The following is a 20,282-nucleotide window of genomic DNA, read 5'->3' as shown; positions in this document are numbered from 1 at the left end:
AACACTCACTCCTACTCCGCAAGACATCACACAATCAAATCAACACCGCAATCTACAAACATATCACCCTGTTCATACTCACTCCACGAACTGCTGCTTTCCGCCGCACAGCTACTCTCCATCAATTTCCATCAGCTGCCGTCGTCCACCGCTCACCGTCCGATGAGTCACCATCACTTGACTTCTATGGGCCTCTAGAATCTCTTTTCTTGATCTAGATCTCCCCTCACTATCAGAGATAACCATCCTACCAACTGAGAGGACCGGATTCTTGCCTACCTTATAATCTCCAAGAATCCTCTCAGGTCGCCAGGATCTTTTTATCTGCTAAATAGTGTAGAGGGGAGGAAATTCAAATCTCAATACATAATCAACAGAATCAAATTTCCGTTCCAAAGGACCACTGACTCCGAATCTAAATTTTTAGGATTTTATTACAACCAAGAATAACTGCACATACAAACACCTCAATACAAGGTGAAGAAAATAAATGGGCACTAGTACAAAGGAAATTCTATGCAAAAGTCTCATTCGACTCTGAATAAGAAGCATAATCAATTCCAAAAGCATAAGAAATGCAATCATTAGTCCAATATCTACATTAGGAATCATTAGCCTAAAAGAGAAAATCAATTAGTCTATCCCTACTCTATCTCTAAGGTGACATCCCTACTTAGCATTTCCCTTCCCAGGCAAGAGAATAACAAGCATTGGCATAGCCAATAGGTCTCGCCTTTGGGACCTTATAAGTGTTTAGCCATGTAACAGTTGCATAACTAAATACTTATAGGGTCCCAAAAGCAAGACCTATTGGCTATGCAAAGCGGCCGTGCGGCCGCGAAAGTGATCGCGATCGCCATCAAACATCAAAGCGAAACCAAAAGTAATCGCGGTAAAGCGCAGCGTGCACGCCCGCGCACGTGCACTGTAGCTCTAGGCTGGCCTGGTAGCACTTTTTGGAGCCCTCTTAATAAGTCTCGCCAGACCAGCGCATGAGCTGGGTCAGGCGAGACCTAAAAACAAACCATATTGGAGCGCTTTGAAGCTGCAAGTAGCGCCCGTAACTTGTAAAACGAGCCGGATGAGTCAGTGAAAATAAACAAAACGGTATAATAGGCTGGGTAAAAAGAGTCAATTAACTCACCGCCCATAAAATGCGGCCGTTCAAGTTGAATAAATCTGCATAAGGGGAAGGCAAATCCTAGGTTATCAAAATCAATGCAGACACGGCGTGAACTCAGTCCGTGTGGAATAGATCATGTGAGAATAAAAGAGAGATCAGCTGCGGGAACTCCGGGTGGAGTGGCTGATTCTATGGAGAGACTCTCAGTGTAGCAGTGAGTGAGGGAAGTACCTAGTGAACAAATAAATGAATAAAAAGATACAGCAGCGGTAAATCACAGAGGGACAGGCTGGAATGGGGATATCCCAATGTCGGAGAGTAAGTTCGAAATAAATAAATTGATGCGTGCTGTCTAGAACAGGCTTCTGACCTCAATTAAAAGATAAGTATCTACGCAGCAGTATGTCAACAATCTGAGCGAATATAGCCAGATCCCATAGGAATAATGCGGCAGGCACTGTGGTAAACAAGATGCTCCAGCGTCTGTGAAAGGGAAAGTGAAAAGAAGATGAGCGCCTAGCTAAGGAGAGTCGAAGTATGTGCTTAAGACATTATGCTCACCTGTTAACCGGAGTATGTATCAGAAAGACGGCATGATGGCCGCTAGCGCTACGGAGGCTCCACGCATTGAGGGAGCGAGATAAACAAGCATTGGTCGCGGGGAATGCAAAGGTGGGGGCTGCAGCAGGAGAGACAGGCGAAGGCGCGCGCACCCGCAAACACGCGAGTGGTGCATGCGCAGCAGCGCCCAAAGTGAAAGTAATTGCACGTTCACGTGAGCATGAACACAAGCATTAGGCCAGCAAATGCCGGTGGGAAGCACTTTTAAATCCCACTTACAGCAGTCGAGCAACAGCGCATGCGCTGCTGTAGGCTCGACCTAAAAAGGTGTCAGAAGTGAAGACTTCCTTAGAAGTACATTCACTTAGTTAGAGCTCGTTCTAAGACGCTCCTTCTAGCTTCCCATCTAAACCTCAACTCCTCCACCCTCGGGGCGCTGTCCCTAATACAAAACCCCCAAAACGTAGAACACGCCCTTCGGCACACATCTTCAGCCAGGTCTTCTCCCAGTACTTTTCCAGTGAAACTTGTACTCCATCCAACGATGGTTAGCTTGACCTTGGATCCCAGGCACCTTCTCCGCTGAAAGTATCATCCGTAAATTCCAATGTACTCCCCTGTTGGCTTCTCGTACCATCCTAACTCCTGAAACAAAGACCTAGTCTCTCTAACGAGCTAAATGTCCTTGCACCTGCAACAGAAACATGGGAACGAAAAACTTTTCACTTCTCTAAGATTTTCCATTCTCCTGAAACCCAAAGCCTTTACCAAGGGAAATCATTTTCGGCCTACAACGTTTAACTAACATAAGAAAATGATCATGCCTTTCTCTTTAAACGTATATGCGATCAGGCCTTTACACTGTTAAGCACACTCTAAAATCACACTATAAACATTAATTTCATTACTCTTCATACGAGAATACGCAAACTACACGTGCAACTTTAAGATGGTGCACGTTTAAACCTAATGCACCGCGTTACATGAAAACCAAACATCATGCATTGACTAAAATACATTTTCAGTGAACTTACGACATTACTCTTCATAGAAACATAGTTACATTTCTAGTCACACCTATGTTAAACAAATCTAATGATACATTTCTATGTCACACCTAAGCTACTTCGATTAATATGTGGGTGCGGACTAACAGTGAATATGATGCACCCCTACAAAATTTCAGAATAACGCGACGCTTTATCACCAGTATTTTGGTTTTTGGCTGTATTAAAAGGTGGTGGTGGTTTCAGGCAAGTGGCAGCATTGTACCCATTTATGGGAGTGGCTGACATTGAGGGTGAAGCTCTTTCACCGATTGTCATCTGCACCATCTTTGAGGCCCTACAATGGATAGGCCTCCGGATCATCCCGGATAGTGTGTGGTACGGTGACCTCCTTCTTGGTCTCCATAGGAACCCTTCCCTTTCTGGAGACCTCTGGATTTGTTCTGAGCCACCACTTGGCCGCTTTGGTTGTGTGCCACCTCAGATATTGGACAGCTCAATAAGCACAAGCCTTATGCTTCTTCTTGGGTCTCCACGCCCTATGCTGAGGTTGTGGAACTCCACTTATCAAAGCTGTGGTAAGTGCAATGACTGCTTCCTTGTTAATTGTTTTGTTAGCCAGCAATTTATGTATGTTATTCGTATTTGACTTTTGCAGTCTTTAGCGCTTCTTTTCTGTAGATATCAGCCTTTGAAAGTAACACTCCATGTAACATATGACTTTGTCTGGAGTGGCAGTGCTGTACCTTTACTTATGTCTTGACCAGCAGGTTCTCAGCCAACGATGAATAGATTCTATGCAAAGCTTTCATTATCACCAACTGATTCACAGCGGCTGGAGCGGGGCTTTGTTACACATGCATTAAGCATTGATTCCATACTTTGATGATGGCACACGTGGCATGCACCATAAGTTTGCTTGGACCAAAGCAAACTCTCTGGAAGAGTACTGTCAATCTTTAGGTTACTTATTCCTTATCTCGTTGCCATTTGTTATGTCTTCCCCAGCCTGCATACCGACCAATGACGACGACACATACTGAGCTTAGTATTACATGTCTTTATTCTTCTATGAGTAACTGCAAACTCAAAATTCTACATCTGCCTTCATTGCATTCTGCTCTAACACTTACATCACAGCTCTACGGAGTCCATTAAGAGCCAAAAGGGTGATTGCTAACTCACAGGACACTACAGGATCCACATAGCTCTCATCCTCCTCTAAGGATGCGGAAGGGTTAGATGCGAATAAGGCACTACTTGATATAGCACAGGAGTCATTATCAACGATTACCTTGTTTTCACCCTGTGTTTTGCAAAATGACATCATTAACATTATAAGCATTGTTTCATTGTCATGCTTTCCCTAGGAATCAGTGCTTAAGTTGTAAAGGAATGAGTGTCGGTTCCCACACCTCAGCAACCAGTGGTTGTTGCATCTAAATGTCAGCAAGCCAAATACCATGGCTGCATAGTCTTGGATCCACCACAGGACTCTTTGATGCACTACCAGACACTCCCTGCCCCTTTATCTCACCCTTGCAGGTTCCTGCTTTCTCCCGACGTGACAGGTTTACCGTCATTCTCTTCCTCTGCCTTTCTCCTGCGTGTGCTTATCCCTCTCTTACTGTTGGTAAATGTCTGATGCAGAAAAATAAGAACTGGTTCACAAGAATGTTGGTTGCATGGGGGTGATCTGCTCAAGAAACAGTAACAGCCTCAGTCAGGGTGAACCACAAAAGTCACTAAATTAACCTCTGCTTAACCCTCTACTAGATTGGCATAAAAAGCAGTCAGGCTTAACTTGGAGGCAATGCGTAAATGATGTATGCAGCAAACAGTAATAAAGTGAAAACACAAGAAACATCGGAACACCAATTTAGAAAGATAGAGTCATGTTTGATAAATTATTTGATACCCAAACAGCAAATATCCAATCACTAAAACCAGATTTATGAATTTCTTAAGTGTTTCATAAAAAATAGTGCCTCAAAGATCAAGGCTCCAACTGCATACATCAAGCTGCGTGAGACCTGGTCAAAGTTGAAAAATATGACCGGCCATGATGGATCATGGGTAAGATACAAGAAGTGGATAGGACCCAGTCAGTGCTTACTTTCGAACTTAAAAGAAATTTTTAAAAAACTGTAAAGTTCAGCGGGGCAAGGATATAGGTGATATCCACGGAGGGAGTGTAATTGTGGGCTGCTGGATGAACTTTCAGTGAAAATTTCTTGTTTGTACTCCAATAGTGTGCCAGGAGGCATGTTGAGAAAGGGGGCAGGGCCTCCAACAAGGTCTCAGAAATCCCACTATTGGTGACATTTTGGTGGCAACAATAGGGGTTCTTGGCTCCCAATGACCATCAGCAGCTAAGGGGACGTCATTCCCCAAACAGTAGGTCACAAGGCGGTGCATTTGCAGAGTGGTTGAGAAAGGGGGTGGGGCCTCTGACAAGGTCTCAGCAATCCATCTGTTAGAGACTTACTGGTGGCAACAATAGGGATTCTTGCCCCCCAACGACCCTTTGACGCCAAGGGGACTTCATCCCCCAACCAGTAGGTGTGTTTACAGAGTGGTTGAGAAAGGGGTCATGGCCCCAGACGAAGTATCAGCAATCCTGCTGTGTGGTAATAACTGGTGGCAACAATAGGGGTTCTTGGCCCCCAGCGGTCCTCAGCAGCCAAGGAGAGATCATCCCCCAACCAGTAGTGCACCAGGAAGCCTGTTTGCAGAGTGGTTAAGAAAGGGGGTGGGGGCTCTGATGAAGTCTCAACAATCCAACTGTGTGGGACTTAGTAATGGTAACTGGAGGGGTTCTTGGCCCCCAACTACTCTCAGCATTCAACAGGACTACATTAGAGGTGTCCGAGCACTTAATAAATTTAAAGGGGCAACCCCATGTTATCCTGTATGAGAGGTAGGCCTCACAGTAGGGGAAAACAAATTTAGGGATTTTGCACTACCAGGACATATATAACTCAAAAGTAAATCTCGAACCTTCTAATTACAATGCGCCCTTCCCTATGGGCTGCCTAGTGCCTAAGTTAGGGTTCACTGCCAAATATTGCCTATGAACATATCTCCATATCAAAATATTGTGACAAAAATATCAATGTCAAAAATTGTGTTTTCTATACTCCTAATGGTAAGTACAGAAATATTGGAAATAGAATATTGTTGTCACTAATATCATCGTATAAAATATTATTTTTTACATAAATATATATATATATATATATATATATATATATATATATATATATATATATATATATATATATATATATATATATATATATATCGCAAACAACACTCCTTCCACTTCTACCAAAGCGCCTCGGCAGCGAAGAAAGAGAGACGAACCACTTCTTTTTTCCAGGCAAGATGTTTATTTAAAACCTAGCAGCAATCAACAGATGACGCGTTTCGGGCTTAGGCGCCCTTGTTCACATATATATATACACATATACATACTAAGGGGCTTATTGTGATGTCGGCAGAATTGCTTCCACCCAACACCAACTCGGTCCCGGGACCGACCGACACCCTGTTGGTGGTCCCGACCGACTCATTCCAATGCGACCGAACACTGTTCAGTCTCATGTTCCCTTTCCTTAATGGGAGCTTGTGTTACCGCCATAAACGGGCCATAACACAAGCTCCCAAAGAGGAAAGGGAGGTGCAGTTCATCTCTGTACCCAGTGTCAGGCACCACATGGTGCCTGCCACAAGGTGCAGGGCTCAGGCCTCCAACCAGAGGCTGTGCACCCAAGGAGGCCCTGCTGGGGGCCCCCAAGCACGCTTTCCGATATTTCTTCCATGTTGGACAGACTGGCATTGGAAACCATGTCGGAAACCATGATCGTAATCTCAAAGGCAGAAACACCCACACTTGAGATTACTTGCTGGCTTCCGACTGGTGGACGGGCTCTCCAAGCCCGTCGGAATCCAGCCGGAATGACTGGCCGGTCTACTTTCAGACCGCTTCCAACATAATGAGGCTGTTGGAAAGTAAATCGACCGGCCCATTAAGGCGCGGCCCTAAAGGCTCCGCCCACAGGTCGGAGCCTTTAAGAGCTGTGTTGTAAATAGCCCCTAAATATTAAATTTCTCGAATAGTAACGTTAATGTAATAAAAATAAAATACATTTAATTTATATTTCAAAAGATATAACAAATAAACTTCTTTTTAAAAAGATAAACACACACATATTGTATATATATTTACTATATATCTCCTTAAAACTCTATCATAAATATTAATTTAGATTATCATTTCCGAATTTTTTGAATGAAGTAATATTATTAAAAAAATGTTTTAAATATATATATATATATATATATATATATATATATATATTACACAACACAGCTACCTTTTGCTCGCTGTAAAAAACAGAGAGCACACACGGATGATTTCCTCGCTGGTGTTTATTTAGCAAACTTCCCCCCCACCTCTGACAAACGCGTTTCACCTATCGGCTTTCTCAATGTCAGTTTCCTCCATTGTTGTGCGCGTATTTAATTTCATCATACATCACGTGGTTATTTCATATAAATAAAAATAGGACTAACAGTGCATTCTTACAAAGAAGCAAAGCGGCCATCTTTAAACATGTTGTGCCCTTAAAGTGCTTAAATTAAAATACTTTCTGCTTAGCTTAAAGACGTTCTTGGTGTAGCAACAATCGACAACAGTTTGTTATTTATTGCAGAGATACCAAGGTCCAGGGATCCCAATTCTGGAGGAAATTGCTCAATTTTTATGAAACTTATTCCTTGTGGAGGATGACTCAAGACACTGGACCTCTATGGTCTCAAAAAAGTACATGCATTCAGTAGTGAGTCAGTTCACTCCTTCTCAAGTAGATTTGAAGAACAAGAAAATCAAAATGGGTTGGTAAGTCCAAATTATTATTTTATTTGTTCAAATAAAGGACTTCTGTTTCAGCTGATCCAATCATTCATGATTATAATTTTCAAAATAAAGCGAGCAAGCACATTTGAAGCAGAAGTGAACAGCCGACACGTGTTTCGCCCTTATGGCTCAATATCGGGCCAGGGCTTTCTCAAGGCTGAAAAAAGATGTTTGTGAAACAATATTAGATGAATTAGAATCTTAAAGAAATCTAATATCACCCGGTGATGTGTAAGAATAATAACCGTGATATATATAAAAAACCAGAATAATGAGAAAGTGCTCAGGGCAGCGTGAGGGGGAAGAAAAACAAGGAAAAACATTCCCATTATTCGCCTGAGGGAAGGGATACTATTTTCTCAGGTATAGCAATCACGAAGGCACTCTGTAAGAGTATTATTTTGTCAATCTATGACCTTGTCAAATACAAGGAATAGGCAACCTTAGTGACAATAGAGCATTGATAGATGTGTTTTTAAAGTCAGGTGCTGTTTGTACAGGTTTGCAGGCTTTAAGAGGGGATTAGTTATGTCATTCTCACAAATGAGGTGATTTAGTCATGCTACAGATGGGCAGGTATAACAGGATATAGCGTTTATGTTAGGTCAGATATATACCTTAATGTTCAAGGATGCAGCACGGTACATTAGCTTCACATATCACTATTCAGGGTCACTGCACAATACATTAGGTCAGACCTCTGCGCCGGATAAATTAAGCAAAAGAAAAGAGAAAAGAGAAAAAAGGGAAAAAAGGAAGAAGAAGAAAAAAGAGAAAAAGGTGAAGAAAAAAGAAAAAAGAAGAAAGAGGAGAAAGCAGAAGAGAGAAGAAGAAAGAAAGAGAGGTAAGTAAGGATGCCTGTTAAATTATTCAGGTTGAGTACTTATGTTACATTCATAATATACATGGCATTGTGTGCTTAAAAAGGCTATAATTTAGCCCTTAGCATACTATTAAGTTCATTCTCTAGGGAATTTGTTATGAACTTCCTAATCTCATTGCGCAAGGCATTAGTAGGGCTCTACACAGTATATAATGCATTATTGCAGTTATGAAGAAAAATTACTGATTGGGAGAGATTATGCTCTAAATTCTCGTTTTTTGAACCATTATTTCTATAGGACTCTATATCATAGGAACGAGTCCATCTCATACCGAGTAAGCAAATGTAAGACTTAACAAAACGGGAGGATTCCAAACTGTTGCGATCATTGTAAATACGGGAAACATTATCATAAAAACAGCTTCGTCTCGTTACAAAACAAAAAGACAAAAAGACCGTTAACAAAGTTCGAGGGACAGCCAGCTATCCGGTCACTTACTTCAGGTTCAAAAAGTGAAAGTCTCAGGATAATTCCAGGCGCTTATTCTTCCCACCAAGATATAGTCGCGTTGTGGTCCGCGGCCATCTTTAAGAAGGCTAACGAGGCCAGTCACGTGTCTACGGCATTCGTGAACGTTCGGCTCGTCATCTGGAGCGCCATCTTTGAATGTGTTATTGTTGCATTGTAGTGCCCCATCATATATATGCAGAGGGCATCGAGAATTCGAAATATACCTCCTAGTTATTGATAAGGTCACTATTTATGTTTGTTGAAACCAATATATATCAAAGTCTGGTGCAAAAGAAATTTGAACCGTATTTCTTATGTCTGTGGCTCTACCATGGACGCGTGTTATCATGAGTCCGATATGCGCTACTAGAGACGGTCCGAAGGCATGGTTTGCAGAACTAAACAGGTATCTTATAAATACAAAAGTATCAATTTTATTAAGTTTTTGTAAAATAAAATTTAATTTAGGAGAGCTGGCTATCATTTAAATAAAGATAAATGTATTGGGTTATCGAACCTGCAAGCCCTCCTGAAGCATAGCCGGCAATAGGTATCATTACTGCATCAAACATTGATGACTTTATATTCTGGGACTCGGATAGTGATAATAATCCTTCTAGGTTTGCTGCTAAATGAACACGGCTGATAAGTCCCGAGATCTAGTCATGCGCGCTCTGCAATGGGAGGGAGCTAATGGAATTTGATAATAATGGGTGCTGTCCCTCTCATGTCATTGTAAGCTAAATATTTTGAAAGAAAATTAATACAGTTCTATAAAGTTATCTACAGAAAAAAACAAATAGACAGAACTAACCATATCCAAATGGTATGCTTCAGTGTGTGTACAGGATAAAGAACTGCAATGAAAATGTAAGTATGAAATACATATGATGGACAGAATAGGGAACAGGGGAAAAAGAGAGCCTTAATGATTCAAGGTTCTGTAGAGACATAGATGATTCAGAACGACTATATCACAAAATATGGCATTACTACGATTCTCCTATAGAGCAGTACTGATTAATGCACCCCAAGAACAAGTGCTTCTTAGGGTGTGATTGCTTTCTGTTCCTTCTGGTGACCTCTCATACCCAGCAGTATACTCGTTGGTGGAGTGAGGGATCTTATAGCCAATGGTGCCATTCGTGATCTTTGTTTAGGCCTGTTTCTACAGTCCCATAGCGTATTATGTAGGCACTTTCTTTCTGCCGTAGTCGCCGTTCCAAATTCCCTCCTCTTTCATGTTGTTTTATTTTTTCCAGGCCACAGAAAACGAAATTGCGATTATGTTCATGATGTGTGTTGAAGTGTTCAACCAAAGGTTGTCTATCATCCGTTTTATGAATATTCCGATAATATTCCTGTATTCGCATTGTAAGTGGACGAATCGTACTCCCTATGTAATGTTGTCCACATGGACAAGTGATTAAGTAGATTACATTTTTGCTTTCATAGTTAATAAAGTTAATAAAGTCTTTAATCTGGAAACTCTGACCATTTATCATCGTACTCAGTTCGTTATTTACACTAGCTGTTCTGGGTTTTATGCAAATGAATCCATTTCTAATCCACTTCTCATAATTAGTGCAATTCATTTGCAAAGTTGACAATGCAATCAGTATTTTTTGTGTAAAATCTTGGTTAGATGTCACAATGATAGAATAAGTTCATTCTAATTCCTCAAATTTTTAGATGTATTTCTTGATTAGAGAATAATACCTTGATCTAAATTCATGTGATAAATTATTAAATACACCCAAAGTATATCTGTGTCTACATATTGCTACTGTTTATTTTGCCCTGAATGGGCTTACTGGATCTGTCGAGTATATTACAGATGGGAGATATCTAGTGTGTTCTAGGGCTTTATTTAAGACAACAACTACTGTTTTTTTTTCTTTTTCTTCCAAATTACTTTTTACTCCAGATGTACCCATAGCTCCTCATCGTTATTCAAACCTGTGGGTGCCTTGGTTTGTAGATCTATAATATATTTAGATTCCAAGGCCCTTAGTTGGCGCACCCTGTCTCCTCCTCTTTCTTGTTTTTCCACTTGGTCTGTACAGTAGATTTGCAGGAGGTCCCTGTTGCTTTGATGATATTTCTCAAAATGGCGCGCAACGGGGTAGGTCGCATCTTTATTAGTAATTGCACGCATGTGCTCCAAGATGCGTTTTTTTGTGGCGTTTATGGTGGTTCCAATATAACGTTTATGTCAAGCAATACACAGTGTATTCCAAGCTGCAATTCAGGAATCTCTGTATCTTACGGACAGGCCTCGGATCCCCTGGTTTGCCCTGGTAAGTATTGATTTTGCTGCTAAATTTACAAGCTTTACAGTGTTTGCATGGAAAAAATCCCACAATGTTCATTCGATTTTGAGTTTTCGGGGTGTTGGTAAAATGGCTGTGAATGAGATGATCCCCCACTGGGGGGCACCTCCTGTATGTTATTAATGGGTGCTCTGGAAGTTTAGTCCTTAAAATATTGTCTGTTTGTAGGATATGCCAATTATTTCTAAAAATGTGTACAATACTGCTAGATATTTCATTGTAGCCAGTTATCATTCTTATTGGTCCACTATCAGCTGTTTTTTTAGGAGTTTTTGCTACTAATAGATCTAATCTGTTGATTTTCTCCACCTTATATATATATATAGATAGATATATTACATACATACATCACTAATAACATAAAATATTTAAGAAGCAAACCATTTTCATTAAAATAAAAAAGTCAATAACAAATTTCTTACAATTTATTACAAATATTTTACACATTAAAAACATTAATATTTATAAATATTATAATTTTAAACAAGCGAAAACATAATAATATACATTGTAACAATATAAATAAATGATATAATTTTACATTTAATACATATGGTATTCCCACAGCAATTTATACAAATGTGGGCAAAGTGTTGTAGTAAAGATGTATCAAATTTACTACTCCCACTATACTTCAGGCAACAATAGGAAAGCTGTCATATCACACAGTTAATTTAGTGCAACACTAGGAAATTGTTGCAGAAGAGAAAAAATTAATATTCCCACTCCAGTCAGTGAAACAGTAGAGAAAGCGTTGGATTGGGGAGGGGTACAATTCACTATTGCCACTCCAGTCAGTGCAACAGTAGGGAAAGTGTTGAATTATGGAGGGGTAACATTTACTATTCCCACTCCAATGGGTGCAACTGTTGGGAAAGTGTTGGATCCCGGAGGGGTCAAATATACTATTCCCACTCCAGTCAGTGCAACAGTAGGGAAAGTGTTGGATTGCAGAGGGGTAAAAATTACTATTTCCACTCCTGTCAGCACAACAGCCGAGAAAGTGTTGGATTGCATAAGGGTCAAAATAACTAATCCCACTCCAGTCAGTGCAAAAGCAAGCATTGGATTGTGGAGGGGTGAGATGTACTATTCTCACTCCAATAACTTCAACATTAGGGAAAGTGTTGGATTACGAAGGGATAACATTTACTAAATTCACTCCAGTCAGTGGACAGTAGGGAAAGTGTTGGATTGCGGAGAAATTGAAGGCAAATAACCCTTTCTCTAGGCCAAGGCTAAGCTCACCTATCTTGGCATCAATATACTACCCCTAAGCTGGCAGACCTTTATCGAGAAAACGTCCCTCCCCTACTGTCCCAACTGAAAGCAGACCTCAAATGATGGGCACTTATGTATTTATCCTGGCTAGGTTGCATCAACACTATTAAAATGCCAATACTGCTTAGGGTTTTATATCTCTTCCAAAGCCTCTCCATTTAATTGGACTGAGACCTTTTACCTACGTTGCGCACCTTCTCACGCAGTTTATCTGGCAGAACCGCAGGGCCTGGTAACCTTTAAGATTGCTATGACTTGCACTTTTACTGCAGGGTAGCTAAGTTATGAGTTATCCCAGAGTGGTCACTCCAGGAATCGGATGAACACTGGTTGCATATGGACTGGGTGCTAGTGGGCCGAGTTATTTGGGATGTCCTCTGGAAGCTAAAAGCTGACTGCCACCCAACCCATACCTCAGCACCCCCACAAGAATGACTCTGAAGGTGTGGGATAACGTAGTTAAGACTGTGGGTTGGACTACTTTCCACTCCCCCTATACACCACTGCTCTCCACTCTCGCCCTTCATCCCCCAAAATCACAACATGTCACTTTCTGGGAACACATACTAAGGGCAGATATACCAGAGACACAATGGCACACTCTTTGGATGGATATCCTAAAATGTATTTGTTCTATCAGTTTGATAGAAACCCATTATAAAGTACCCTATGATTGGTATCTATACCCCACTAAACTAAAAAGAATCTTTCTCCATACGTTAGAGTTCGCACTCTTGAGATTTCTTGATGCCACACTCAAATGTCATTACGCAGCAGAACTATTGTGTGGCTTTGCTCAGGAGCCGCTAAATTGGCACTGCCAACTGCTTGGAAAAGGAAGGACCCACTTCACTCACACAGTGGCACACACACTTATGGCAAGCTCTCATTATGGGGAGACTAGCATATATTTTCGGGGATGATTTAAAAAAATTCTAGTTTACTTGAGGTCCCTTAGTCGTCTACCTTAGTGCCTCCTGCTAAATGTGTGCCCTACGCATAATAGAGCCCTTCACCTCTTTCAATTTTAACCGGGAACTGTTGACCCGTTTGCTCCTTCCACCACCTCTCCCCTTGATGACACATCCTAGGTTAGTGGGGTTCCCCCAGCAATGATTGTATAGTGTAATTAGATGTCAACTCTTCCATATACCCATGTTTTCTTTTATTGGTAAATTTGTTTACATTTATATGTATTTGTTTCAACAGCAGTTCCACAAAGTGATTATGTGATTTTAAGGGAGATCCCCTAACATAACAGACGCTGTACCCTACAATAGCATGTGGTTGATACTTGGGGGGCACATTGGAACTAACGTGCTGTTACTTGTTGACTTTGTAAAACTCAATAAAACAACTTCGCAAAAAAAACTTTAGAACTTCTCTGAAAAATGCAAAAGTTAAATTAACATTAGAGTTAGGTGTGATAAAAAGATCTATTTTAGCGTAAACAAAATATTAGAAACTCACTCTGTGCACTGCTCACATATTACATTACTCATGACATGTTCTATGACATCATTTATGACACCACTGATGACCTCTCAATGACATCATTGATGACATCACTGATGACATCATTCAATGAGTGTTTTTGTTTGTTTGATAGGTTACATAGTGGTGGGTAAGTACCAGATTACTTCTCTACCTAATTTTATACAGCCGGCATCCAGCTAATGAGTGTAAGTATTTACAAAACACGTGCTCCTAATGCATCATAGGTGTGTAGCGGCAATAAACACGTTAAAAATCTTTGTATTCAGGATTCCAGCATTTTCTGAGCATGTTTTTGGATGCTGCAGAAAGTTTTTGCAACAGGGCAAAATGTACATAGTGGTTGCTAAGTATTATAAGCAGCCTAGAGTTTTTTAGCAGAATCATCGTAGCATGACAATTTCTATATAACATAGAAGTCTGTGTGCACCAGGTACTAACCTTAATATGTGTGTTTGTTTAGCTTCAAAAGATGGGCTGTAAAGTTTTCACCACAGTATGAAGGCTGGAGGTAATATTACTTTTAGAACCTTCAGATCTCAGTTGTTTTAAGTGAATAGTCTCTCCTTGGACAAATTTTGCACTGTTTTTAGTAGATACTTTTTAATACTCTGTGTTTGTTTTCTCATAAGAGTTTCCTTGTCTGTAAATTGTGTGGTAAAGAGAAAACTCTCTCCATCGAGTAAACACTGTTTACAGTACCCACTTTTCCACTCATACCAACTTCATTTCTCAGTGTAGGTTTGGTGACTGTGAGGGGTTTGATACAGATAAAGGCTGACCGTAGTAGAGAGTTAGTTTTAGAATAGAAGTTGAGTACCTTGAGGAATTCGTTTTTTTCTGAACAGTTGAATACAAATTAAACACCATAAGCAGTAAGGATTTGCCATATATTTGTGGTTAATTGTTAATTTAAACAGGCTACCTGTGAATTGTATGGTATAGGGTCAATGTTGCACATAACACAAACTTGTTACACTCTAAATTTACCCATACCGTTTGTTGTATATAAAAAAAGGCACTGACTGGTCAATGATTTATTGAGTGTTGTTAGGCACTAACGAACTTTGGGTACTGGCCCACACCGCCTCCCTAAAGAAGGCCTTGGACTGCTTTGCTTCACTATCCTCGGAGAGTCACATGCTACAATGGGGCACTTAGTTCCCAGTAAAGAGAAATTTGTAGACGTATTACTTGTGAAAGACTCATATCCTTCACTCCTAATAATCCAGTTTTTTACAATAACTATCAAAACATGCAATTACTGAGTGCATGCTCTCAGGTAAAACGTAAACTCCAGATTCTGGAATTATCTAACTCCACTTCTCTCAGATGCAGCCAGACTTTCACAGAGTAGCAAAGGGCAAGGGCAGCAATTGCTTTTCCTAGCTACACCTAATTGAGGTCCATGGCCTAAACCTGTTTGCACCACTGGTAAGCCAGACTGCCTATTCTTACAAACCCTAAATGGATTTATGGCTCATTTTACCATTTTGTCTTTCCAGATTCAAGTAATAAAAAAGAATGTTTGGTGGCTACAAGTAACAGAAGAGAGTGTGGTTATCCGGGAATAAGTGCAAAGGAGTGCAAGAAGCGATGCTGTTGCTATGATCCAAAAGTAGCAGGCACCCTTTGGTGCTTCCATTCCAACAAAGAAGGTACTATCTATATGGGGTGAATAATATTTCTCTAGCAATTCAATGTAATATCTGTTCTTAAGAATGTCTCTCTTACATTGACTTTCCTCATCTTCTCAGGTAGAAAATATATGTTCTCTCACATTGATTCATTGTAATTTGTCTAGTGTTGCAATGTTTCAATTAAAATGTTTCTCCAATATACTTTTCTCAAAGCAAATATTTCTTGTAAAAGAATGTATCCAAAATTGCTGTTTGTCTATATCTGTTCCGCAGATCATCAATAATGATATCTCTGTGCATCAACAGCTCACTGGAAAACACCACTTCCCAATTGTGTCCTTGCTTTCTCAAAATGCGTTCACTGTATGCAATAAAGATACACCAGATTCTGAATTGAATATTTTAAAATATTTTCTCATAAATCCCAAAATATTTGAGTAATTTAGAAAACCTTTTATTGCACAAGTCGCTGGTGGCTATGAACTTGTCCAAATTAAATTAATCTCTGTTAAGGATAATAGCTGATATAATTAGGATTGCTAGTCCCTTATCCAATTTATGATGCGGATGGCAACAAAGCAGCACATGCTGCACAAACTGCCCATCATTGATTTAAATCAAATGATTTTTTAGTGAATGAGCACAAGTTTAGAAATAGATTAAAATATTCAATAACAATCAGTGATAGTTGGCGAGTACAAAGCAAAGGCCCTCATTATGATGTCGGGCGATAAGCCATCTGATAGCTCGTCGGAGGCTTTCCGCCCGACAATATAAATTTCCACCTAACGGTCGTATTATGATAATGGTGGTCGGAGGGAAACCCGCGGGCGAATTCCACTCTTCTTCTGACGGGCTCATGGAGCCGGTGAGGGTGACAGGCGGAATTGTAATCCCAAAATGGCAGCGGAGTCAGCCTTGGCTCTACCATTAGGATTATAATGTCCGACTGCCTTTTTATGGCGATCCGCCCACCATGACAAGTCAGGTGGAAAATGAGTTTGGGGGCCCCTAGCATGGCCCCTTTTCCCCCTGGCCTGGCCCTCAGATATGGGCATGGGGACACTAAGCATCCCTGCACCATGTGGTAGGCACCGCATGGTGCCTGCTAAACGGTGCATGGAAGTTTGAAAACATCCATCTTCCTATTGCAGATTGTGCTGCGGCCCTTTTCCAACCATCGCACCAGCTGCAATAGAAAAATGGATGTTTCCTGCCGCTCATACGACAGTCACATCCTAAGACTGCAGGTGGAACCGCAGATTAATAGTCGGGCAGATTCCATCCCGCTACTGGGTTGGTCAGACGCTCATAGACCGACATCGTAATATGGCCCAAAATATAAATTGGTAAACTGGATACATTATACAACTAGCTAGCATGATCAATCTGGTTTTAGAGCACAGCAAACAAATACATGTTGGAAGTCTTGAAACCCACATAGCATAAAGTTCAAGTGCATTTATGGTATTGTTAACCTTCCCAGTTCCCTGAGTAACATCACAAAGGTAGCTTTCCTGAACTCAGATTTAAGTAGAGTCTATATATTGCTATGACCTTAATATTTTGAAGATCACTGATTAATTATTTTGGTCAGCAGTATCGCTAAAATGAACAATAACTCTTCTGATAATTGCTTTTTCTTGGGTTATGTTTTTACATAAATAAAGATCTTTTAGGAATATTAATTGGGCGATTGCAAAATTTTACCTTTTCATATGTGCAAAGTTTACTTGTGAAGGGAGGAGTCCTAAATTTTTAAAACAGATCTTGGATAGATTTACCATTTAATACCAACTGTAGAAGTCAAATAAGTAAATACTTCTCAGTCCGTGTTCAAGTTCAAGCCCAATGGTTTGTACTGTCAGAGATTTACCCGTTAATTCATGATTTTGAATTTTTTACTTCGATAGGATCTAAAAATTAGAATTTAGTCAATGATATACATTTTGTTCTGCTCCACTTCATGAAATGATGCATACAGCATGTACAAATATTTTAATGAATAACAGGTGGTTAATCAGTGATTGTTTAGAATCAATGGCAAGAAGCCAGGTTATTGTGTCAGATTTCAAATCTGTTTCAACTTATGTTAAGTTAGCCTGAGTGCACAACACTGTATACAAAGCCGTCTGGGACAGCTAGGTTTTCCTTGGTTAGGTACTTCTTAGTCCCAAAGACTGGGAAAGCTCACAATCTTCTGTTGGAGCAAAGGCAACAACAACAATAATCATGTGGCGTATTGCATAGCATTTCAAAATGGAAGACAGTATAATTTCGGTTGTATTGACGCAAGCTCGATTTCAAACATCTTAAAAACTTAAGAAAAATAAAAAACGTTCACACATTCACAAAACCCCCCTCAGATGATTTCTAAATCATCACATCAACATCTTCATTACAACACAGCTTTCATCAGCTTGGCGTTATTTTTTATTTTTTTATTTTACAGAGTTTTATATAGCGCGAACTTGACCCGAATCGGATATCAGAGCGCTTTACGTAGCACCAGTTGCATTACATGAGGACACATTCACTTTTTTTGTTAGGCACAGGGAGATTAAGTGATTTTCCCAGAATCACAGGATGTTCAGCGTCGTTGCCGAAACTCAAACCCAGTTCCCCAGATTCGAGCTTGACCGCCCCAGCTGTTAGGCCAACTCCTCTCCCCTTTGTTCCGGTTATTACGTTTTAATTCTCCTAAATCCTTCATAGTATTAGAGAGATCGCTTTGATCTCTTTCTTCCTCTCATTGCTGACAGCTTCTTAAATCCATATTGAAATCCATTGCTTCATGTAATTTGTTGGCAAATTTTAGGAAAAAGTTCATACATGCAAAACCAATTACTATAATAAAAATAGGAGTTAAAAGCAATTTTAGTATTCCTTCACCTACACGCCCTAACCACTCATCTATCTTGGCAAGTCTCCTTCCAATATATCCAAATAATGAACCTATTCCCCCCCGGGCACTTGTTTCCTCCAATTCAGTTAGTTCATGCACGATATTTGTGATGTTAGCAACATAGCTGTTAAGCTGGTTATCTATTTTTTGTAGGTTTGCACACAATCCCCTTGCATAGATTACTTTGCAAACTATGGGCCCGATTCACAGAACTAACGTAAGACAAAATCCTAAACTTAGTACTTTTGGTATTCACAGAAGATAGGATTTTGTCTTAAGTTTGTCTTAAGACACACTTAAGACAGACTTAAGACAGACTTAAGACAAACTTAAGACAAACTTAAGACAGACTTAAGACAGACTTAAGACAGACTTAAGACAGACTTAAGTTAGGATTTTGTCTTAAGTCTGTCTTAAGTCTGTCTTAAGTCTGTCTTAAGTTTGTCTTAAGTCTGTCTTAAGTTTGTCTTAAGTTTGTCTTAAGTCTGTCTTAAGTTTGTCTTAAGTTTGTCTTAAGTCTGTCTTAAGTCTGTCTTAAGTTTGTCTTAAGACAAACTTAAGACAAAATCCTAACTTCTGTGAATACCAAAAGTAGTAAGATTAGGATTTTGTCTTAAGTTAGTTCTGATCAATGGTGATCCTGTCTATTAAAGTCGACAGTTTTCTAATCTTAACGTCATTTAATACAACTCCTACTGAGAGTAAGAGTACTCCAAAGATATCACTAAAGTTCTTCTTAAAGTCTTTCTAACTTGGGGGCATACTATCAAGACAGGGGATAAAATTATAGCCGCTTTAGCGGCAGAAAACTGCCGCTAAAGCAGCGATAATGGGCTTGATGATATGATCTATAGAATTCCAATTGAAGCCCATGTTAGATGCCCTTCACATCTAACATGGGCTTCAATTGGAATTCCATAGAGCATATTATCAAGCCCATTATCGCTGCTTTAGCGGCAGTTTTCTGCCACCAAAGCAGCGATAATTTTATCGCCTGTCTTGATAATATGCCCCTTAGTTTTATATAACAGTTATGAGGTAAATCTAAGTTGTTGTGACAGATTCTATGAAAGCCTAGCAATTACCTAATCAATTATGTGCTACCTGGAAATAAGCTAATTTATCACATACATAAGAAATACGCTTGATACCTCGAACTTGGCAATGGGTTGACCCTTCACTAGATTCTCATATTCACTCCAACACACTATCTTGACAGTCTCATTACCCTCTTTTTCCTAATCATGCACAAAGTTCCTTTCATGGCAATGGCAATGCCTAATCTTGGTGGTGGCGCCTTCAAAATGTATTTTCCCTTTCCAATAATGTGCTGTGTATTAACCTTCTTGCTTGCTTCCTCTTCCTCTAGTCTTATCCCTTCATTTAGTTTGTCTACAAAGACCCTCTCATCTTTGCTAATTTTGCATGTTAAATAATGAATGCTTTGGTTAGTAGTGCTCAAGCTAGTCGCGGGGATAAAGAATTTCATCATAAACATAAGCTGATATCTTGGTTTAAAAGCTTTAAAGGAATGATATGCATGTTCAGTAGACCACAGATACATATTTGCATCAGTTACTATTGGTACATTTTCCAAGGGCTTGTCATAGTCAGTATAGGACAGCGTAATGGAGTTTTGCTGATCGAATGGATACAGCTTACGGAAAACAGCCCATGAGAAAT

The 20,282-nt window shown here is 40.0% G+C and overlaps 1 protein-coding gene across 1 annotated transcript in view; it reads left to right on the top strand.

Moving 5' to 3' along the window:
• LOC146801728 (uncharacterized) overlaps window positions 1-20,282 on the top strand; it is a 119,730-nt gene that overhangs the window by 16,884 nt on the left and 82,564 nt on the right. Inside the window, exon 2 of the mRNA XM_085621196.1 lies at window positions 15,560-15,712. Coding sequence (XP_085477322.1) covers window positions 15,560-15,712 — 153 coding nt within the window. The remainder of the gene's footprint in view (window positions 1-15,559; window positions 15,713-20,282) is intronic.

The sequence above is a fragment of the Triturus cristatus genome, chromosome 8 (assembly GCF_964204655.1).
Source record: "Triturus cristatus chromosome 8, aTriCri1.1, whole genome shotgun sequence".
NCBI classification, from domain to species: domain Eukaryota; kingdom Metazoa; phylum Chordata; class Amphibia; order Caudata; family Salamandridae; genus Triturus; species Triturus cristatus.
This window is presented reverse-complemented; position numbering and strand designations above follow the sequence as displayed.